Genomic DNA, 24,667 nt, shown 5'->3' with positions numbered 1-24,667 from the left:
GAGTGTGAATGGTTGTTTGTCTATATGTGCCCTGTGATTGGCTGGCCACCAGTCCAGGGTGTACCCCGCCTCTCGGCCAAAGACAGCTGGGATAGGCTCCAGCACCCCCGCAACTCTCGTGAGGAAAAGTGGTAGAAAATGAATGAATGAATGAATATTGCAATCTATTAATTCCATTTCTACAACGTGACTCTTCTGCACTCTGTGTGTATGCTACGGCCCCGTCGCCACCCACGACAGCAACAGCCAATCTGTGCTAACCATGCTAAAGTGAAAAAAGAAGCAGTTTCAAGACTTATTTTGGTAACTAATGAGATGTCGGAGTTTACATGACTAAAACAACAGTTTAAGGGTGTAAACAGTCACTTAGAGCATAGCAAGGATTGGGCATGAGACAAATTAGTTCGTTATTTTAAATGAACTTATATCTGCAACCTGAACTCAATTCCTTAATGATGGCATTGCATGATGATATCTTATTAATATGCCAGCTTCATATTAAACCTCAAAGCACGGTCTGCTGTCCTGAGGATCAAAGCAGCATAAAAGGCAAAAAACCAAATCCCTAGAAAGTGAAGAACACATTGTGGTAAAGAAACACTAATCTTTTTTTTTTTTTTTTTTTTTTTTTTGCCGTGGGGGAAAATAATAAAGAGAAACCTTATCTTGAGCAACTTCACAGATTTGCCTTCTTGAGGGGGGTTCACTTCCAATAAAGTCAAAATGCTGACTTTAGGAAACATGGAACTACTTCTAGACCATGACCAGCCAGCCAGCAGCTAAATCACAACATAATGCACTGAAAGACTAAAGACTCTCATATGACCCACCCCCCACTCCCACCCCCCAAGGTGTCCAGAGGTGGGGTCCAGGGGGTAATGTTAAGGAAGTCAAATATGACACTCAGGAATTCATTGTTGCGTCCATCCTGGGGAGCGCTTAGACAACATGGTGCCTGTGAAATCTTGCCCTTGTAAGCCCCCCCCCCCCCCAACCCTCTTAGCTCCCTCTAAATTAAAACCTCTCACTGTGGCTTGTTCTCACATCATCAACACAGCTGGATGACATAAGGGGGAGTATGTCTGCAACCTGGCACCTTCAGTCCAAATATGAACCCAATACATCACTTGCATGATTACAAATCATCTTTCTTCAAGTTCCAAAAGGCCATCATTTATATAAGGGGGGGGGGGTTATTTTGAGGGTTTTGTGATATGAAAATACATTAAAAACAGTTGGGTTTTTGCTACATGTAATGATCATGGCACACCGCCATGACAACAGCCATCCTCTTGCCTCTTTGAAGGCAAAGCAAATAATTGAAAAAAAAACACCAGGTTGAAGCTTGAATATTCTGTTAAAATAATAAAAAAAAACAAAATGTTTGTCAAATAGCTACAGTAAACAATAAACATACACAAAAATACAAACATGATCATTTTCTTAGTCGATTAATCTGAAGCGTATTGTCTCAATTTTGATGCAGGTTAAGCCACAGATAGACCAAATGAATACGACAAACACAACAAACACTTCCGGTTGCGGCTGTGTGTTTCCAAGTCACGATGTGTGTGAGTGATGAGAAGAAAAGCTCTGACTTGCTTGAGGAGTAGTCAATGGGTGCCACCTTGTCACATAAACATGAAAAGTCACAGGGCACATATAGAACATGTAATGTCCCTCTCATGTACTCGTTCCTGATCCTATCCATCATGGTCACTCCCAATGTGAACCTCAACATCCGCATCTCTGCTTCCTGTCTTTTCTTCATTGGCACTGTCTTTAGACCATTCATTCATTCATTTTCTACCGCTTATCCTCACAAGGGTCGCAGGGGTACCGGAGCCTATCCCAGCTGTCTTTGGGCGAGAGGCGAGGTACACCCTGGACTGGTCGCCAGCCAATCACAGGGCACATATAGACAAACAACCATTCACACTCACATTCATACCTATGGACAATTTGGAGTCGCCAATTAACCTAGCATGTTTTTGATGGATGTTTTGGAATGTGGGGGTAAACCCACGCATGCACGGGAGAACATGTAAACTCCACACAGAGATGGCCGAGGGTGGAATCGAACTCGGGTCTCCTAGCTGTGTGGCCTCCGTGCTAACCACTTGACCACCGTGCCCCCGTGTTAAAATAACGGAATCAAATATGACGGATTGTTCATGCCACAATTGTCATTTCCAAAAAAATGGCTACAAATGAACCCCATATCATCAACCGACATGACGACAATCTATATGCTAACTGGAGTCCAACTGAGTCACATCTTCCTCTTTAGGGTCGACATTCTCATCTGCTCGTTCTGTACTTTTGCCTTTTTCGGAGAGTTAAGGACATCTGGAGTGCAGCTGTTGCTATGCATCACACATGCATACACACACATACACACACACACACACACACACACACAGTTGCCACATAGCGGCCTCGGCAGAGGTTAAGGGGTCAGGAGCCCTGTGTCCATGCGGACCATTTTAATCTGCTCTAGCTATAGACAATCTGTGGAAATGAAACACTACACAACAAGTGTGTACTCACAAAAATAGGCACAAATCCACCCCCCCCCACCCATCACACACACACACACACACACACAATAGAAAGCCCCTCTCGTGTGTCTTCTATACAAGGCAACCATTCCACACTCTCTTGGGACAGCAGAGATTCTTACTGATTGCCATTGCAGAAGGCAGGGGGCGGCGTGCGTGCATGTGTGTGTGTGTGTGTGTGTGTGTGTTGAGCTAATTCAATTACAGCCTCTCCTTCCCATTCCAATTCCATGAATGGAATGAAACACACAAAGTTGAGGGGGGGGGGGGTGAAATAATGTGTTTATATTGGCGATTGACATTCATTTGTGTGCACGTGTGAGAACGGAGGCAGTTGTCCGTGTGTCTTTGTTGGTTGAATTACATCACTGGAAGCATCTCCATCAGATCACAAACAGCCAATTAAAAATAAGTATATTTTGGGGGTGGGAGGGGGGGACTTTTTACCCCAATAAAAAATAAAACACATCCCCATGGGTAGCATTCCAGCAGTCGTCCCCTGCAGCCAATATGAACATGCATCTGTGTGTGTGTGTGTGTGTGTGTTGCATCCTCACAAGTAGTTTTATGCCACTATATATATTATAATATGGCTCCCCCAGTCATAAAAGTTAAGTTTGCCGTTAGAGCAAACACACGCTGCTGATATTCTCATGACACGAAATAAAAATGGTGCACTGTTTATGACACTTTGCATTAAAGGGCCAAAACATGAAAGCGGAAGTATTAAAAAAAAAGGGCAAAATAGACCAAAGGCACAGCATTAATACTAAAATGAGAATTAAAGAGGTTCTCTGAGCTGAAGCTTTATATCCTTGAAGCAAATGCACACCCCATTCAAGGGAGATTACGCTCTAAAGAACACATCCTGCCAGGGTATTACATTTGCAAAAGTTCCTGTATAGCAATAAATAATACCATGATCAGTGACCACTATGTATGCATGGGAAAAAAATACAAATGGCTTTTAAGGATGAAATGAATATGACTGAAAAGATATGTATGTTTTTCTTGACATAACGAAAGGGGGACATTTGACAATCACGGCAAGATCATTTACATCAGGGGTCTCAAACACGCGGCCCGCGGGCCAAATGTGGCCCGCAAGACACCAGTTTGAGGCCCCCGCCTTGATATGAAAGTTTAATGTTAGTGCGGCCCGCGTAAGTTTTTATATGGATGCTGTATGGTATCATGTACCCAGAAAAAATTATTACGTTTGATTAATGTTCATGTTAAAGGTTAAATAACGGTTAATAGTTATCCTCCCTATCCGTGTGGAAGTGGTAAGTTTTTGGCTATTTAAGTTTGAAGGAAATAACTTGAAGGCTACCGTTTAGGTCGCTAGCTCTCTAGTTTGCGAGTTAGCATGTGTCTCAAGACCCTGCAGTTGCGCAATATGTTGTAAATAAAAAGAGTATAAATGTGACTATAGTCGTGTTTTGTCATGTCTACAGGGCTCTAATAATGCTTTGTTCATTTTAAATCTGAAAAAAATAATTTGTCTACCCACCAACTATATGTGGTTTCTTAAGTTTTTATTATTTGCCGTTTTATTATTATTATATTTATTTATTACTGATTGATTGATTTTCTTTATTCTTGATTTGTTTATTTATTTTTCATCTTATTTTGTGTAGAAAAATAAAAAGTAAGATATTTGAGAACAGTGGAATGTTTTATCAGAGCTTTTCTTGTAGAAAATTGGAACCAAAGCTAAGTTTTTTTAATTTTTTGGTTTTAATAAATGCGTTTTTGTTTTTGTTTTGGAAAACTTGATGCGGCCCAGTCTCACCCAGACCCGAGCTCCAGTGGCCCCCAAGTAAATTGAGTTTGAGACCCCTGATTTATACTATATTGTATAGGACCACCAACCCACCAGACATCATCCAGTTTTATACCAGTTTTCTTAACGTCAATACAACATTGGTTCTGTTACTGCTGTGTTCTGCAAAATACGTCAGGTTTTCCAGAAAATCTCAGGGTGAAAGGCTAAGGGGCATTTTATTCTGGGTCACAGCAGACCAAAACAATCTGGAAGACAAGAGAAGAACCCAAGAGAACCCTAAACACTAACCAGAGCTCATCCAAACAGAGCTCAAGGCAGGGTACATCACTCACACAGCTCGGTTTAAAAAAAAAACAAAAAACCAAAACAAACACGTTTCACTCGACCAGGTCCTTCACATTAGGACCGACCAGCCTTCTTCTTCATGAGCTGCCTACTTTAATCTTCTTTTGCATCTCAGTAGTAGAGATAGTCTTCTAATCTGCAGTTTGGCTGGACAGCTGCGAGTTAGCAGACCGTCTGCCGCTGCTGCCAGGCCAAAATTCCAATTTAGCGAGCAACCATGCGCTGACATACATTTCAATTAGGATAACACTCTTATCATTTTCCATTAGCAGCTGTCATAGAACTGTTTTTTTTCCCAAAAATGGACGAGTATCTTTTCTGTGCGTGTAGAACATAAAAGCTCAATATTCATGAATATTATAGTCAAGAACACAAGAACACACCCAGCTACCAACAATCCAGCTTCCAGGTTCTCACTTGATTATTCACCTCACACACCTGATTTGTTTAACAGGTCACATGACAAACTGAAAATGCATCTTGTTTTGCTTTGTTTTTTTTTTTATTTGGAGATAATGTGCCCAAAAAAATTTAAATAGCAAATGACAAAACTTTGCATGTAAAGAAACTAGCTAGACGATATGGAATATGAGCCACTAGACTACACAGAGGTGTCAAGATGGTTGTCCCAAGGGCAGCGAGTTGGTCTTCTAGGCGTGGCAACAATGTGTCTATTGTACAAAACACACTGGAGAATCTTCTAGTATGTCACGATGGCATGATATATACAGTACACAAAAATACATTTTCCTATTAACCTGAGTATTTTGTTACTTATATATAAAGTTGGAGTTTTCAAATGACTTAATCATGCAACTTTGCCTGAACTATAGTGCACCCTTTATACGTTCCTTTTCTATGTATGAGGTGTGTTATGACGCGGTACCAAATGCAATGAGCTCGGTGATTAAGTGTGCAAACGGCTGGATTGGGTTGATCTGACAAATCCTAAGTAAAATTGATCAAATGCAGCTTCTGCTCGGACGTCAACAAGTAGCAAGCAGCTGGAAAAAACATCCACACGTCACTTGGTGACTCCGACGCAGTGAACACCGAGGTAGGTTGCATTGCAAGGTGTGCATAAAACATAAAAAAAAATTCATTTTCATGTGCGATGAATAATAAATAAGTGGATAATGCCCGAATTTATTTTTTATAGTTCCTCAAAAACTGGCCTTCGCTCCAACAGACAGCATGCTCAGCACATTACCTTGATTTTTTTCCCCCCTTGGAAAAAACAAACAAACATGCGATACCAAATACCAAAAAGATAACCTTTACTACGAGGGATAGCATCATGTGAATTAGCCTGCTTCTTTTTCATTTGAGATGCAGTGAATATTACTCAGAATGCCACACCGAGCAAACACTCTGTCCATCAATGTGCAAGTGCAAATACGCAGCCTTGCAAAACACCTCGTGTCTTTTCATCCTGCTGACTGTCGACACGTTTGCTATAGCCACACGGGGCGGGTAGGGGGGTGGAATGGAGATAGGTCTAAGCAGACTGGAGTGGCAGAAAAAGAAAAAAGTGGCTGAGATAAAGAGGAAGAGAGAGAGAGAGAGAGAGTTTCTGTTTCTTGCTTGGTCAGCAAATTGGACAGCAGCACTTGAGGGGACGGAAGGAGTGCACCAGTCCATACAGTATATGTTGAAGAATAGTGGCATCAATACCGTGGGTTGTTTATGTATTATCTCACAAACGTATATATAGCATACCGCTTACATTGAAGGAACATTCAGCTGTCTACACCCTGGACTGGTCGCCAGCCAATCACAGGGCACATATAGACAAACAACCATTCACACTCACATTCATACCTATGAACAATTTGGAGTCGCCAATTAACCTAGCATGTTTTTGGAATGTGGGAGGAAACCGGAGTACCCGGAGAAAACCCACGCATGCACGGGGAGAACATGCAAACTCCACACAGAGATGGCCGAGGGTGTAATCGAACCCTGGTCTCCTAGCTGTGAGGTCTGCACGCTAACCACTCAGCCGCCCATTGAAGGAACAATCCCATTTAAGTCATAAATAGGATGCATGTGTTTTGCTAGAAATGTGTTCCTTTGGGGAGCTGAGTGGCAGGTGGACAGGAAGTGACATCAGGGGTTCAGAGTTGAGTTTTAGCTTGGTGTGGATGGTTTTATTAGAGATTTTAGTCCCATGCTCGAATATGTATATATATATATATTTTTTTTTTGCTTACATATTTTTGCTATATACCGTATTTTCTGGACTATAAGTCACACTTTTTTTTCATAGGTTGGCTGTTCCTGCGACTTATACTCCAGAGCGACTTATAAATGAAAAAACTGTTTATGTTACATAAACACTGGACACCTTTTCTGTTCATGTTTATTTTTAGTGTAGCTGAATAACCATTGTGTTAGCATATCTTACACCTATTCAGCCTGTTCTTTATTATTTTATTGTTAGAACTTGTCTTCCGAGAGGACGTAATGTCTGTTTTGGTCAAGTAGTTTGTAAAATAATAAAATAAAATTACTCGCAAAAAATGCAACTTATGTATGTTTTTTTTCTACCTAATTATGCATTTTTGGCCTTGTGCGACTTATACTCCGGAACGACTTATAGTCCAGAAAATACGGTAGATATGGTATATACCAAAAAAAAGATTAGACTCTAATCTTTCATCAGAAAAAAAGGTTGTTTCTACCTTTTTTCGTTCCTTAGTAATCAGCAGTAGAACATAGGTAAGTTTCAGGAAAATATCAGCTCCCCACAAAAAAAAGGGATTTTTTTTTTTTGTGAAAAAATACATTTGAAGCATAGTTTTCAAATTTAACACAAATTTAGCTATATACATTTAGCCAAATTGTTTAAGCAATGGTTCACTGAGGGGAAATCAACTCCCAATACGTCCAGGGTGAATCGGAGATGAAACCCAAAGGCATGGCAGTTTTCCAACACAATAACAAGCCCAAACACACCTAAGAAGTGGCCAAAGTCATTAGTTGATGTAAAGATCTCTAACCAAATGGACCTTAGTCCAAAAGAAAGGTAAAAAAAACCTCCTAAGAGAAACAGGACAAGACTAAAGCATGAGCCTACACGTGTGGGTTTGTTGCTATGCAAGTGTACCAATCTTTCTCATCTCACTGTTGGCATAAGACAGCATTTTATCTTTGACTTTATTTTCCTGCTGTCCACTTGTTCACGAGAACCACTTCATCCATTCCTCACCTTAAAAAAAAATTGAGTTCGTCATTCAGGTCCAGCCAGCTTTAATTCTTAAGGTCAGAACTGTCAGTCAAGCTGCCTCCACCAGAGACGAGCTAAAGCGGGGCAGCTTGAACAAAAGGGAACAACTTAGTCTTGTCATGAAGGACATACGGTCAAAAACCCCGTTTGCCTCTTGTAACTGCCATTTCAATCCATCACCCATTGTCGCTGGAGACTGAAACAGCACCCAGAAAAATAAACGTCCCACCTTCCATGGGCTTACCCCGAACATAAATAATCATGCAGCTAATAGACCTGACTTTACTGCTCTAACGATGAGTTCCATCCTCAAAAAAAGCAACATGCGTTGTCTGTGGGAGGGTGGGTGGATGAGTTTGATCCCCCCCCACACACACACACACACACACTCACTCACTCTCCTGCATCCTTTCCAAGTAATTTCCCTGAGGGTTTGCACTGCACTGGGGAGATAAGTAACCCAACTGAGGACAAGCCTGGCATTCTAACCCCCCCTCGAGTCCATCTGAAGAGGAATTCCACAATGCAGCATTTGTCTCTTTGCCAGCTGGAGAAGGAGCTGCACACAGGCATGCTGATACGCACGAGTTCAGTAGGAGACTACTTTTTATTTTGACACTGCATACAAGGACGTTAAATAGGCCTCTGGATTAACCTTAATATAAGCAAGCAAAAATATAAAGCTAATGTCCGCATGGGGAAATCGAATCAACCACACTTGATCTTATTTTGACACCAGGTCCTTCCCAAAAACCCACCGGTTCATATCTCTATTATCATTTATATGCCAAAGATTATCATAACTTTAAATTACCATTATTGCAAGATTGCAAGATGTATATCGCAATAGGACCCCGTCTCTCGCCCGAAGACAGCTGGGATAGGCTCCAGCACCCCCCGCGACCCTTGTGAGGAAAAAGCGGTAGAAAATGAATGAATGAATATCGCAATAGGTTTTTAGGCCGTATCGCCCTCTCAACAGGTGGATAGACTCGTTCCAACAAGAGACAAGGACCACCTGAATGGGCGCCATTAGACCAATGTGACCACAGCATCCTTGATGCAACATTCATTCATTCATTTTCTACCGCTTATATTCACGAGGGTCGCGGGGGTGCTGGAGCCTGTCTCAGCTGTCTTCGGGCGGGAGGCGGGGTCCTATTGCGATATACATCTTGCAATTCTTGCGAATAGCCTAACATGTTTTTGGAATGTGGGAGGAAACCGGAGTACCCGGAGAAAACCCACGCATGCACGGGGAGAACATGCAAACTCCACACAGAGAGGGTGGAATCGAACTCAGGTCTCCTAGCTGTCAGGCCTGCGCGCTAACCACCCGTTCACCGTGTAGCCCTTTTCAATCATACACGAGCAAAAGGAATTCAACCGCTGTACAATAAAACTAAAATAAAGTAAAATTATTATCTATCCCAGCTGTCTTTGGGGGAGAGGCGGGGTACACCCTGGACTGGTGGCCAGCCAATCACAGGGCACATATAGACAAACAACCATTCACACTCACATTCATACCTATGGACAATTTGGAGTCGCCAATTAACCTAGCATGTTTTTGGAATGTGGGAGGAAACCGGAGTACCCGGAGAAAACCCACGCATGCACGGGGAGAACATGCAAACTCCACACAGAGATGGCCGAGGGTGGAATTGAACTCTGGTTTCCTAGCTGTGAGGCCTGCGCGCTAACCACCCGTCCGCCGTGCAGCCCTTGATGCAACATGCATTAGCAAAAAACATCCTTCTAGTGTACCCCATTAATGAGACAATGAGACCAATCTCCAAAATAAAGGACCACAATAAAGGTTTACAGCGCTACACTCCGAATGTTGCATCTTCGTCTCTATGACCTCACTTTCTAATCCAAGGCCTGGCAGCAGTCCCATGAACTTGCCCTAAACTATTAAACACTGGGATTGTTTCCCTTATATAGCTCGTTTCAAGTGACAGGTCTGTGAGGCTGTTAGGAGCCCATTTGAGACGGTAAGAAGGTTCTGGCCAAGCAGCAAGGAGGAACTGACAGAATGATTGTGCAGCGGTCGCACATTAACAGGCCACTTAACGTGCTATTTCTGCTACAGCCTGTCTGCAGAGGATGGAAAGGAAATATATCAAATAAGTTGTCAATAAGGGGATAATAATAATAATAATAATAAATAAACAGGGAGCGGCACGGCGGTCTAGTGGTTAGCGCGCAGACCTCACAGCTAGGAGACCAGGGTTCAATTCCACCCTCGGCCATCTCTGTGTGGAGTTTGCATGTTCTCCCCGTGCATGCGTGGGTTTTCTCCGGGTACTCCGGTTTCCTCCCACATTCCAAAAACATGCTAGGTTAATTGGTGACTCCAAATTGTCCATAGGTATGAATGTGAGTGTGAATGGTTGTTTGTCTATATGTGCCCTGTGATTGGCTGGCCACCAGTCCAGGGTGTACCCCGCCTCTCGCCCAAAGACAGCTGGGATAGGCTCCAGCACCCCCGCGACCCTCGTGAGGAAAAAGCGGTAGAAAATGAATGAATGAATAAATAAATAAACAGCTGGTTTTGTGGAAATGTCTTGGATCACTCCAAAAAAAGAAGAGGAAACGATACAACCATTACATGTTGCAAGTATGTAAAGGAGATTTGAGGTTTTGAGGTCATTTCAGCTCAGGAAAAAGAAATAAAACCTAGTAATCCAGAACCCACCAATAGCACCACAACATAACCTCCCAGTGGTTGATCCCATTTATTCGTTAGCATTTCAGCACATCCTCCGTTCCTCCAGAGCGGTCCCTTCCTTAGTCACAGTTTACCGGCAAACATTCGCAACAAGAATTTATCCTGATGGGAAAACCAAGAATAGATGCCCTCGGCTGCAGGGTGGTGGGGGGGGGGGGGGGGGGGGGGGGGGGATTGATGGTCGAGGAGGCTGGGTGGGGATGCATTTCCAGCACAGCCCAAAATGTTCCCTAAGAAAGCTGTGAGTGACTCCGCGGGGGGAATTCCAACAGAGGATTAGTTTCACAAACCCCAGCGTCACAGAGACTAAAATAATCTGACGACTGATAGAAATGTGGAAATTTGTCAACAAACGTGTTGAATAATAAGAACTGCCATTTGTTCACAACGTTGGGACTTGCAGTTACAAGGCAACTGACAGAGGTGCCCGGACGGAAATAAAAATAGGGACTTACGGTGATGGAGGTCTGGACTTCATGTGTGGTCTAGTATGCACAAATAATACGTGGTTTACAATTTAGACATGCATCGGTTCAAGTGACAAGTCATTGAGGCTGATGAGAGCCCATTTGAGATAGAAAGGAGGTTCTGACCAAACAGCAGGAAGGACCTGACAGAATGATTGTGTAGCAGTCGCACATTGATAGGCCACTTAAAGAGCTATTTCTGCTACAGCCTGTCTACAGAGATTGGGAAGGTTTCTATGGAAAATATATTGCATATAAAACCGGTAATGGGTGGTGCATTTAGTACCTGGGATTTAATGGATCAGAATTCATTTTAGCAGACATTCATTCATTTGTCGCGGGGGTGCTGGAGCCTATCCCAGCTGTCTTTGGGCGAGAGGCGGGGTACACCCTGGGACTGGTCGCCAGCCAATCACAGGGCACATATAGACAAACAACCATTCACACTCACATTCATACCTATGGACAATTTGGAGTCGCCAATTAACCTAGCATGTTTTTGGAATGTGGGAGGAAACCGGAGTACCCGGAAAAAACCCATGCATGCACGGGGAGAACATGCAAACTCCACACAGAGATGGCCGAGGGTAGAATCGAACTCGGGTCTCTTAGCTGTAGGGCCTGCGCGCTAACCACTTCATGGCGAATACTTACTACAGACATTCTACAGCGTTCTCTTGGTACACACTATAAAATGTCTGGCTTAGGTCAAGTTGATATCCCAGAATTTCACACTTTGTTGTGATCAAGCCAAGGCATGTGTAACCTTAAACATAAGAGCCAAATCACAACATTCCAATCAGGGCCTCCTACTTCTGAAATGAAAAAAAAAGGCTGGTGCAGAAAGGAATTGAAAATAAAAACAACTCAATTAGATATTCAACTTTAGGGGGAGTGATGTGTTTTGTTTTGTTTTTTCTTCCTGCATGCTGTGGAGCTGCGAAAAGCAGTAGTGGTTCCCATGGTGATAGGAAAACTCAAGCTGCCTGGTAACTCAAAGATTCAATACAAAGCTATTAGTGTACAAGCAACCAAAACACTTAAAATTAAATAAAACTGATCGTGCAAAATGATGATAATTGGTTGTTTGACACTTTGTCAGCTCTGATGTAAAAACATAAAATGAATTTTAAACTGATATTGGATAAAAAATGAATTCAGTGAATTAAAATTGGATCATTTTAACTGCAGTCTTATTCCTCCTTAGGAAAACCACAGTATTTGATCCCTTGTTTACATTTGGGTGAGAAGCACTGAAGTGAAGACCCTGGCACGGTGACATGATGGACAGCTATATTATGCTATTTAAGTGTCTTCTTTACGAGTGTTCCAGGACCGTTTGTCATATGACCTGTTACAGCTGTCTGGCTATATATATATATATATATATATATATATATATATATATATATGGTAAACAAAAATGAAAAGGAATGACTATAAAGAGAAGTAAAACCTCTCTTTATAGTTTATATTATTGAGTTTATAATATTGTTTGGTACACACATTTTTACTGTTCTTGAATCAGATATGACATGAACTCTGTTTTTAAGGCCCTATTGCAAAACATTTTAAGGACCTACATAATGCAAAAACGCTAAAAAAATGTTTATGATTCTATTGAAAAAAAGTGGTTAGCACGGAGGCCACACAGCTAGGAGACCCGAGTTCGATTCCACCCTCGGCCATCTCTGTGTGGAGTTTACATGTTCTCCCGTGCATGCGTGGGTTTACTCCCACATTCCAAAACATCCATCAAAAACATGCTAGGTTAATTGGCGACTCCAAATTGTCTATACTTATGAATGTGAGTGTGAATGGTTGTTTGTCTATATGTGCCCTGTGATTGGCTAGCGACCAGTCCAGGGTGTACCCCGCCACTCCCCCGAAGACAGCTGGAATAGGCTAAAATTTTACTTTATTTTTGTTTTATTGTACAGTGTTTGAATTCTCTTTTGCTCAAGTATGATTGAAAAGAGCTGCACGGTGGTCGGGTGGTTAGCGCACAGGCCTCACAGCTAGGAGACCAGAGTTCAATTCCACCCTCTCCATGCCATCTCTGTGTGGAGTTTTGCATGTTACATTCCAAAAACATGCTCCAAATTGTCCATACGTATGAATGTGAGTGTGAATGGTTGTTTGTCTATATGTGCCCTGTGATTGGCTGGCCACCAGTCCAGGGTGTACCCCGCCTCTCGCTTGAAGACAGCTGGGATAGGCTCCAGCACAGGAGTACCCTCGTGAGGATAAGCGGTAGAAAATAAATAAATGAATTAATGAATGAAAGAAAAAGTACTATTCGGGGATCCTTCCCAACCTTAAAGAAATGTTATCAAGTTTTGATCTGATATGGTATACTGAGCAACCAATTAATAATTGATAATAACCACAGAACAGTAAATGTACCGAATTGCATGTGTCACCATGATTTAATATCCAAATATGCTCTTAATGACATCACACTGCTTCCTTCATCCAGCATGGTGTCCTCAAGAGGAAGCAGGAAGTATGTCATTAATATAAAAAAAAAACACTGTGACAGGACCTGACTGTTATGATTGACTGTGATCAGGACACTTCCTGTATGAATGTGGCACACATTATGTATCGTTCATTTCCTTCCTTTTGTGTTCCTCCAGTGGTTTGTTTTCACGCAGGACAAAAGCGAACCCATCAATAAATTAGCCATGCACAGCTAATGAGGAGTCTCCCTTGTCGGACAGGCTCCGTCCCTAAACACAAGAGGTTAGTCACCCAACAGTTTCAGCACGACAACACCTGAACAGCAACGCGGCGAAGAGAGCACGCTGCACATCGAAGGGTGATTAACATTGCAATTCACGACCACCGTCACCAAAGATGATGACAAAGCTCTTCATTCGCCCTTTGCATTTAAGGAAATGATGCAGTGCTGCATGCGGACATGAGATGCAGCGGTACTTAACAAGACAGGAGAGCGAAAACGACATTTTCACACAGGAAGCTGAAGGGTCTGGATCATTAAAATCACGAACGCCATTTGGAAACGGAAACAATTGTGAGTGTGCAACTCGGATAACTGGCAATTAACCGTCACCTCAACATTACTCAACTATTAATGTCCAAACCGGGCGGCACGGCGGTTGAGTGGTTAGCGCGCAGACCTCACAGCTAGGAGACCAGGGTTCAATCCTACCCTCGGCCATCTCTGTGTGGAGTTTGCATGTTCTCCCCATTCCCTATTTATACATAGAATATTTTCATATCATACTTGTTCTAAATACGTTTTTTGACATGATTAGAGCCCTCTAGACATGCACTAACACCCCTATAGTCACCTTTACACTTGTATGAACCCCATATAATCAACATAATAAGAGAAAATTATTCATTTAAGACATAATATAGCATAATATAATATTACATGGGCTGCACAGTGGTTAGTGGTTAGCACACAGGCCTCACAGCTTGGTGACCTGAGTTCAATTCCACAATTGGCCATCTCTGTGTGGAGTTTGCATGTTCTCCCCATTCCCTATTTATACATAGAATATTTTCATATCATACATGTTCACGGCCTTCTAAATACGTTTTTTGACATGATTAGAGCCCTCTAGACATGCACTAACACCCCTATAGTCACCTTTACACTTGTATGAACGCCATATAATCAACATAATAAGAGAAAATTATTCATTTAAGACATAATATAGCATAATATAATATTACATGGGCTGCACAGTGGATAGTGGTTAGCACGCAGGCCTCACAGCTCAGAGACCTGAGTTCAATTCCACAATTGGCCATCTCTGTGTGGAGTTTGCATGTTCTCCCCGTGCATGCGTGGGTTTTCTCCGGGTACTCCGGTTTCCTCCCACATTCCAAAAACATGCTAGGTTAATTGGCGACTCCAAATTGTCCATAGGTATGAATGTGAGTGTGAATGGTTGTTTGTCTATATGTGCCCTGTGATTGGCTGGCGACCAGTCCAGGGTGTACCCCACCTCTCCCCCAAAGACAGCTGGGATAGACAAAAATTTTACTTTATTTTAGTTTTATTATACAGCGGTTGAATTCCTTTTGCTCGTGTATGATTGAAAAGGGCTGTACGGCAGAAGGGTGGTTAGCGCGCAGGCCTCACAGCTAGCAGACCAGAGTTCAATTCCACCCTCACTGTGTGGAGTTTGCATGTTCTCCCCGTGCATGCGTGGGTTTTCACCGGGTACTCCGGTTTCCTCCCACATTCCAAAAACATGCTAGGTTAATTAGCGACTCCAAATTGTCCATAGGTATGAATGTGAGTGTGAATGGTTGTTTGTCTATATGTGCGACTGTGATTGGCTGGCGACCAGTCCAGGGTGTACCCCGCCTTTTGCCCAAAGACAGCTGGGATAGGCTCCAACACCCCCCGCGACCCTCGTGAGGATAAGCGGTAGAAAATGAATGAATGAAAGTTAGATACTACTACCAGTTGCAACCTTAATATGCACCTTACCCCAAATAGACACCTTGTAGTAGCCACTTTATGAGGAAATACAGTATAACCAGTAGGATTATTTTACTATCACCTTAAAACAACCTGAGATTTGGACATCTCTCATTTTACTTGACAATACAGCACATAAATAAAACATTATTATTGAGCATCTTCCTGCTTAAACCGTCCACGCAACACTACATTAAGCAAGGCAGACTACTTGCAGACTGTTCCATTATACGAGAAGGGGTGTGGCAGTGTAGCTGATACATTCAATACGTGCAAGGGTCACTTTAATGCACATCCTCTATAACGTGTGATATCTCTCCTTGCAGCGGTATGGACACTATTCCACATGCATGGGGCAGGTGAATGCCTAACAAGGGTAATAAAACAAAGTTCCAAACAATTGACATGGTATATTAACATGGCGGAGCCGGTGTATTCTACAACTTGCCCCCTCCGGCAACTCTCCACACAGCGAGTAAGCCCAGCAACAGAGGCCGCCAGAGACGCCTCCTTAGGCGGCGTGCTGCAGCCACACGAGTCGGTGAATCCACCGGCGGTTTGATATGAAGGCTCCACAAGTTGCGCGTCGATTCAACGAAGCATCTCAAGCCAACTTCAACGGCTAAGCAGACACACAACAAGCACCCACGCATGCATGCATCCACACACAAGACATGCGGGGTTTCCAGTGTAAAAAAAAAAAAAAAAAAGCCGGATAGATAGAGAAGGTCAGGCGGCTTTCGGCGTGTGCCGCAGGGGGAGATGGGCGCCACACTAATCCGATTGTTGCAAACATGCCTACCTTCACGAGCTCCACTGGCGCATCGCAGGACGCACGTTGGCGGACACTTTCCGCTGCTTTAGCGGCCAAATAGCATCCGTCTTCTGGCAGGGAAATTTCCAAGTGACCGGACTTACTTGCATGTGTGTGCGCGGTGTGTGTGCGTGTGTGAAGACAGCGGCAAATGTGTGTCTGCGCGTAAATGGGGAGGGGGCAGTAATCCACCAGTGGGGCAAAAAGGAAATACGTCACTTTAAATGGCCATTACTTTGTAGTCCATACACACACCAGCAGGAAGAGTGCATCAAGTCATTCTAATAGAAATAACTGATCAGTCATGATAATAAGGAAGACTAATGAAGTAAATATGTAAATAATATGATATATTAACGTTGACTGTAAAGATCAATATCGAGAAACTGCATTAAGTTAAATGTATTTTGAACTACAGGACTTAAAAAAGTGTCTAAACAAAACGAAAATTAATACAATTAAATAATTAATTAATTTAATTAATAATTGAAAATAAATTACAAATAAATCGAAATGATTATAAAATATTATGTTAAATTTTATGCGCAGTGATTTGAATAAAAATTTATATAATAGTATACAAAATTAAACATTAAGTTTTGATTATTGTGGTAAGATTTTTTGTCTGTTTTTACAATGTGATTATATCAATAATTAATATTTATAATAAATTATAAATATTTTTATATTTATTGTTTTCGGCACATGTATCTAATTAAATAATTATTTTTCTGAATTCTGTGATTTATTTAAATTTTATACATTTTTGTGATTTTTTCTGGTGGAAGTACATTAAAAAAACTTTATATATTAAACAATATATTTTTTGATCATGGTGTTAAATGTTCATTTTTCAGCAATCTATTCAAAATATATGTGATTTATAAAAAAAAATAGTCATAGTCATCAATTGACTTTCAGTTAATCATATCAAGATAAATGAGATTCAGTCACTTTAATCTCGGAAGCAGATCGAATCCAAAAATTTGTACAAAAAACATACAAAACATGGACTGCATCCTGGTTAGGATAAATCTTTCAGTTTGTCTCTGATCGTCTTTAAACATGAAGACACATGACATGCGCTATATCTGGATGTTTAGTTGCTTATATTCCATTTGGGTCAGTTACTGAATAACGTATTAATAGAAATCAAGGGTACCCTGCTGCTCTTACTGTAATAGTGGACGGGAATCAAGTCCAGCCTGAGAATCCCAGCAAAATTCCAAACATTCTGATGGAAGCCCCATGTTGACACATCTGTCTGCTACAATAGTCTCCACACTTCCCCCAAACTGATTTTTCTCCCCAAAGTATAAGGTGCACACTCTGGGAGCAGGATGTATCTGGGAAGAGATGAAGATTTAGCCATAATCCCTGAATAAAAAAACAAAAACAAATAATCTGCATGACAACAGCCCCATACAACATAAAGGGCACGGGAAAAGTTTCCATGATGACACTGACTTTAGCATGTTTTCCTTTCAACAAGCACCGCAGGCAGAGGAAGGAAAAGAGGGGGCTGCGGACCCACCACATGAACAGGCAAAGTGTCAGGTTTGGACCTGTGTTCAACCCAACAGTACAGTGTATAATTAGTACTGTGCAGAGTGATTATGAAGCGCATGCATGCATACATGGAAGCAGGATGACTGTATTACATTAACAGCTGATCATGTATTGTGTTCATTTTAAAACTATATGTGCATGTTTGTTTTTGTTTTATATTTTGACAAACAGCTCTAACGTTGCTTAGACACATGTCGCCATCTAGTGGTTAAACCCATGTAGTGCATGTGCTCAGGTCACGGCCACAATTAGGGATTTCTTGTGCCTGATTAAAGATGCACTAAAAAAATAACACTTTAAATGGGATATTAGGTGACAAAAAATCGGGTACATCTGCTCAATGCAAAAGCATTGGAGTGCCTTCGAAGGCAGAAAAACACCTTTACCCAGATTCTCACCAAAATTTTAATGGTTCATTCCAAAAACGTGCTCATATTGCCTCTGACTGTTCCGTCATAACTAGCTCTGGTTTTGGCTCCCGTATTTGAGACTCCATACCAGGCAAACTCATCTTCCTACGTGCTGCCCTCTCTATCTTCTGCACAAGCTCCACTTCCCAGGGATGCGTGACAAAGCTGAGCACCTTTCCACCTTCAACCCCCCCGGCCCTCCCTACTCGCCCGGCCCTATGGATGTAGTCCGTGTGTGATTCCGGGAAGTCGTAATTGACCACCAAGCACACCCGAGATGTGTCCAGGCCTCGTGAGGCGATGTCAGTGCATAGTAGAACGTCCACGGTTCCCTTCTGGAAGTTGTGGAAGACGCCTGTGCGCACGGTGGCCGGCATCTCCCCTTGGAGGCGGGCGTGATGCACCCCCATCTCCTCCAAGGAGTACCCCAGCCAGTTGACAGTGGAGGACTTGTTGCAAAACACCACAACACCTCCTCCTCCTTGTTCCTGCTGGAGGAGTTTCAGGTAATGGTTGAGCTCCAGGATCTTATCAGCACCTTTCACTTTGAGGAAAGTCTGTTTCACGTGCGGCATCAGGAAGTGAAGCATCTTACTCTTGATGACCACCATGCTCCCGAGGTCTGTGACCTTGCTGAGAACTTCCCCGACCCCGCCGGGGAAGGTGGCGCCCACAACCAGCAGCTGTGCCTTGTGCGCGGGGCCTTGAGTGTCCCTTGGATGTCTTGCAATCTCAGTGTGGTGCAAAATGTCTTCCAGCATGTCAGCAAAGCTTGGGTCAAACATGGTGTCTGCTTCATCCACCACCAAGAAGTTCAGCTCACTCAAATCCAACCAGCTTCTCCTCAAGGCTTTGACCAGAGCACCTGGAGTCGCCACTAAAATATCCGGAACGCTTCGCTTGAAGACACTCTTAATGTGCCCCACTCCTCGCCCGCCACCCACAGTCCTGGTCACCATGCCTAGAGGCGCACACAGGCTCCTGGACACAGCGGCAACCTGGTCAGTCAGCTCCCTGGAGGGCACCAGAATCACGGTGCGGATTTTTGCAGAACCCGCTTCAAACTCGCCCTGGGTGAGTTTTAATTTGTGCACAATCGGCAGCAGATAACTCAGTGTTTTCCCACTTCCTGTCTCCGCCGCACACAGGATGTTGTGACCTCTCATCACCTTTGGGATGGTCTGCAGCTGCACAGTGGTGGGGTGAGTAATATTGAGGCGCTCCAAAGTTTCCACCAATTCCTTGGAGATGTGCAGTTTATGGAACGTCTTTGCAGGCTTCTCTGCATCCTCCTCTGGGCTTCCAGAAACAAAAGGTGCAACAGACTTGATGTTGTTAATGGTGAAATAATCCCCGTAAGACTTGTTGTGCTTCCATCCTTTGGAGCACAGAGTAGGTTCCTCAAACTTTCCGTACGTGTATCCAACAGACTGATTCAAACTAGCGTTTCTGCTCTGGACGAGGAGCCTGCCGGCTTTGACGGTGTTCAGGTTGTTCTTGCCTCGGGTCTGCTTCGGGTTCTCAACGCGTTTCTGCACATAGCGAGGAACACGAATGATGGGGATCTCTTCTGTGGAGGTTGATGTTGGATAAAGACGAGCAGGGTAGACAGAAAAATAAACATGACCGGCTACAGCTCTGCTAACTTTATGCGAAACCAAAGCCGAACAGCCGACCTTCAGAGACCACATTCTGGTAATGCTAACGCTAGCCTCTTGTTGGACAAAAGTTAGCGATAAAAAGTGGAAAAACGTAACACTACATAATAAAAACGACAAAATGGATCAATTTATGAATCTCCAACAGTTTGCCCAAAAAGTGAAGTGAATGGACTGTCAGAAAGCCATTAGAAACGCAATCCCGATCGCCATGCGTAACTTGGCGAGTGTTGATGACGTCGTGGCGCACACTGATGATGTATTATTTACAATAGCTGTTACGGAAAACACTATTTTAAAATAGCATAACAAATTAAGAACGATAAAATTGGTAGATCTTATTGTAAAACAATTGAATGTTCACAGTGAAATATACTTCACATATAAATATCCTGATAGATAAGTGTTTTTGGCCTGATTTGCATATAATAATCAAACTAATATCTCCGTGAAAAACAACAGCACACTGAACACTACAACAGTGCACCCATCCGGGTGGCAACTACTACCCCCATATCAATAGTTCCGGGGTGAATTATGTACCAGCAACCTAGCACTACAAAGTACAACATTAACCCTTAAAACTAAATACTAATTATATGCAGTATACAAATAAATGCTATTTTCTTTATCATCAATGTATTATGTTTTTAATAGTTTTGTTGTAAACTGCTCACATTTTAAATATAATTTTTATTGCAGTGTATGTTGGTACAAAACTACCTTTTTGTTTTGCTAATTCATTTTTCTAATCATGTCAGCTATATGTGACGTATATATGAGACTAATTAAAGGCTCAAGGCTAGTTATTATGGTGCCCGTCCTGGGATTCCTAGGGGGATAATCCAGTGTTGCTACATGCTGTGTGCCACCAGGCATTTCAAATAATAACGTGTGACTAATCTCCTTTTTGTGGCCAGTGAAAAGGGCTCTAAAGGAGGTGGCTTTTAACTTTTTTTTCACACAATACAGTACGGTATTTTCTCTCCTGCTGGCTCCAGAATTTGTTAGTGATGAACACATACAGTACGTGCTAAATGAAGCATCCCTGGTAAGTGATTTACAATATAATATCATGAATTATGTGTTTGTTTGGATACCTCTGGAATCCAACCAGGAAGTAATTTATTCGAAGTTGATGATGAAGAAATAATTTTTTTTGTCGTCTAGCTAGTCAAAGTTCAATTTAAAAAATGGCCACTAGAGGGCAGCAATAGATAATCCAATGTACTTTTATAGCTTTAACATAAGATTTGAAATAGTAGCATAACAACATCATTATTTTACAACACAATGCAGCCTTCCAGAATATAATAAATCATTGCATTTTCTGAAATATTTCAATATATATTTCTCAATACCGCATTTATATGCAACAAATCATTCTTTATTGCCTCAGTGAGTCCTTATCTGCAGACATTCTAACCATAGTAGTGCAGTAACTTGATATTTGTTGACATTTAGCTAGCACCTGTTGCGTAGGCGCTGATGTTAGCATTTCTGCAGTGTGTGCAAATCCTTGAAAGAAGAGCAACACCTCAAAAAACCAGTATGGCAGGAGAGATGCTTGTTTGTTTTTATTTCTTTTTTTTTCTCTCTTTTTTTTCTCTTTTTTTCTCTTTTTTTCTCTTCAGATCATAGTATATCACAAACCATATCTACAGCCGCCCACACAATTCAGTTTTGTTATCTTCACCCTTTAAGGTCATCGGTGAAGATAATGCAGGTAATAGAAATGTGACCTGGGTGCTTAAGCAGAGGAGAAAGTTCAGCTGTCAGGTGACTGTGTCAAAATATGACTGTATTTTTGAATGTTTGTTGGTTTTTACGACAGGATAAGTAATATCAGACACGCTTAAGTAATTCTTCTCAAACTGTGGAACGGGTACCACTGGTGGTCCATCAGTAGTGATGTGCAGAAATAGATTTTTTTTTTTTGTGACATATACTTATAAAGTCGTTGACAATTGGGTAAAATTGAATTAAAATATAAGTGGTTCCTGCGATATTAACGCCACAAACCACAAGAATAAGCGTACTTGTAAAGAATATATTATTGAGAACCACTAGAGTATTTGGGATTATTGGAGATACAGTTTGTATTGAGGACGAGTATGAATAATTGTGAACATGTAATATGTACATTTCAAACTGTCATAAGTTTGTTTATTTATTTATTTATTTATTTTTATTTTTTATTTTTTATTTTTTATTTTTTATTTTTTATTTTTTATTTTTTATTTTTTATTTTTTATTTTTTATTTTTTATTTTTTAAATAAACATTTATAGAGATTATAGAGATTGCAAAAAAGTGAAGAAACCTTTCGCTTTTGCATGGAAATAAAAGACCACAGGAAACGTGATATTGATGCTTTGAGATGTCTTTGTGTGCTGAGCGCCAGTCTATACGCCCACATGCTTCTGGCGTTGGTATATGTTGTATGTATCACAAATAAAAGCCGGTTGTGCAAATGTGCTTTTGGAGTTTTGATGTTATGCAATGCCACAAAAAAAATTCTTATTTCTGTCCATGTTTGTATTGAGCGGACAAGAAAACAAGAGATATATGATGTGGCGTTTACTGAAGTTGGGTTAAAGCCTGAAGGTATAAAAATGTGACATTTGCATTAAAACATTGCAGCTTTAGTATTGATTCCTGTCGGTTTGTAGCTGCCTTTCAAGGATGCAGAACCTAGAAACTTGACCTTTTCACTTTTTTAAGTTGCACTGATGCATAAACAGCAAAACTGTTAAAGTCATCGACCTGCGTGAACCTGTGTGTGTGTGTACTATGTGTGTGTAGTAGCTTGCTATGTGAAGATTAACCTGAAGAGACTGGTGGGTGGAATACAAACAAAGGGGTTAAAAAGGAGTGGCCACAATACAATGAAACTTGGGTATACTTTAGAGCAGGGGTCTCAAACACGCGGCCCGCGGGCCAAATGTGGCCCGCAGGACACTAGTTTGAGGCCCCCGCCTTGATATGAAAGTTTAATGTTAGTGCGGCCCGCGCAAGTTTGATATGGATGCTGTATGGTATCATGTACCCAGAAAAAATGATTACGTTTGATTAATGTTCATGTTAAAGGTTAAATAACTGTTAATAGTTACCCTCCCTATTCGTGTGGAAGTGGTAAGTTTTTGGCTATTTAAGTTTAAAGAAAATAACTTGAAGGCTACCGTTTAGGTTGCTAGCTCTCTAGTTTGCGAGTTAGCATGTGTCTCAAGACCCTGCAGTTGCGCAATATGTTGTAAATAAAAAGAGTATAAATGTGACTATAGTCGTGTTTTGTCATGTCTACAGGGCTCTAATAATGCTTTGTTCATTTTAATCTGAAAAAAATAATTTGTCTACCCACCAACTATATGTGGTTTCTTAAGTTTTTATTATTTGCCATTTTATTATTATTATTATATTTATTTATTACTGATTGATTTTCTTTATTCTTGATTTGTTTATTTATTTTTAATCTTATTTTGTGTAGAAAAATAAAAAGTAAGATATTTGAGAACAGTGGAATGTTTTATCAGAGCTTCTCTTGTAGAAAATTGGAACCAAAGTGAAGTTTTTAAATTTTTTTCCATTTTTAATAAATACGTTTTTGTTGGAATTCACATTTGCCATCAATGAACCACAGCTGCCCAGTGCCGGTAGCACTCATGCAGCCCCGAACCATGATGCTACCACCACCACACATAATGTAGGCAAGACACAATTATCTTGCAACTCCAATTAAAACACAGACCACAGTTGCGGCCAAGTTAAAACTCACTTCCTGTCCGCCCACCACTCCGCAGCTCCCTTATGGTACACGTTTACAGACACACATGAGCACAAGTCTTATTTATGTCTTAAATTTTTTATTTACTCTTATTATGTTTACTATATCGGGTAATAAAAATGTAAAGGTGACTATAGGGGTGTTATATCATATCTAGAGGGCTCTAATAATGTTTAAAATGTATTTAGAAGGTAGTAAACAAGTTTTCTTCAATTTATAAGTGGATATACTTCCCAGAAATGGACTAATTTACTGACTTTTTGGAAATACACTTTAATTAGCATTTAATTACCGTAGCTTCCTGTTCTATGGTTATCATCAAACATCTCTCCTTCTGTAGCTTAGACTATGTTAATGTTCATGTTAAAGTATAGTGTAGTTGTCAGTGTATTGCATCATTATTTAAGACGCTATGATGTACAGTATACACAATATCGAGGCATTTTTAAACTGTGGTATGAATTATGAATCAACCATTGTTTGAAACTGAATTTTGGAACCACGCAGGCAAAAACAGCTGTGCTTTGAGTAAAAAGTTTGACAACCATTGGACTCAAAAATGGAGTCAAAATGTTATGATGGATGATTGCCTAAATCCTTTTGAAAATTGGTGCCGCAGCAACCAGCACACTAGAAAGGGTGCAGTGTGTGTGTGTGTGTGTGTGTGTGTGTGTGTGTGTGTGTGTGTGTGTGTGTGTGTGTGTGTGTGTGTGTGTGTGTGTGTGTGTGTGTGTGTGTGTGTGTGTGTGTGTGTGTGTGTGTGTGTGTGTGTGTGTGTGTGTGTGTGTGTGTGTGTGTGTGTGTGTGCGTGTGTGCGTGTGTGCTGACATCACAGCTGGAAGT

General features: G+C 41.4%; 2 protein-coding genes across 2 annotated transcripts in view; both read right to left on the bottom strand.

Annotated features, from left to right (window-relative positions):
* The window catches only part of LOC131139387 (talin-2), an 87,962-nt gene extending 71,376 nt beyond the window's left edge, over positions 1-16,586 (bottom strand). Inside the window, exon 1 of the mRNA XM_058088979.2 lies at positions 16,393-16,586. The gene's annotated coding sequence lies outside the window, so the exon portion shown is untranslated. The remainder of the gene's footprint in view (positions 1-16,392) is intronic.
* A 770-nt stretch (positions 16,587-17,356) lies between these two features.
* On the bottom strand, positions 17,357-20,251 carry ddx28 (DEAD (Asp-Glu-Ala-Asp) box polypeptide 28). Its single transcript, XM_058089098.2, has one exon. The coding sequence runs from the start codon at positions 20,072-20,074 to the stop codon at positions 18,404-18,406; it is 1,671 nt and encodes a 556-aa protein (XP_057945081.2). The 5' UTR covers positions 20,075-20,251; the 3' UTR covers positions 17,357-18,403.
* Between the last annotated feature and the right edge of the window lie 4,416 nt (positions 20,252-24,667).

Source organism: Doryrhamphus excisus, linkage group LG13, assembly GCF_037039965.1.
Source record: "Doryrhamphus excisus strain RoL-2023G ecotype Guam linkage group LG13, RoL_Dexc_Guam_v1.1, whole genome shotgun sequence".
In the NCBI taxonomy this organism is placed as follows: Eukaryota; Metazoa; Chordata; class Actinopteri; order Syngnathiformes; family Syngnathidae; genus Doryrhamphus; species Doryrhamphus excisus.
This window is presented reverse-complemented; position numbering and strand designations above follow the sequence as displayed.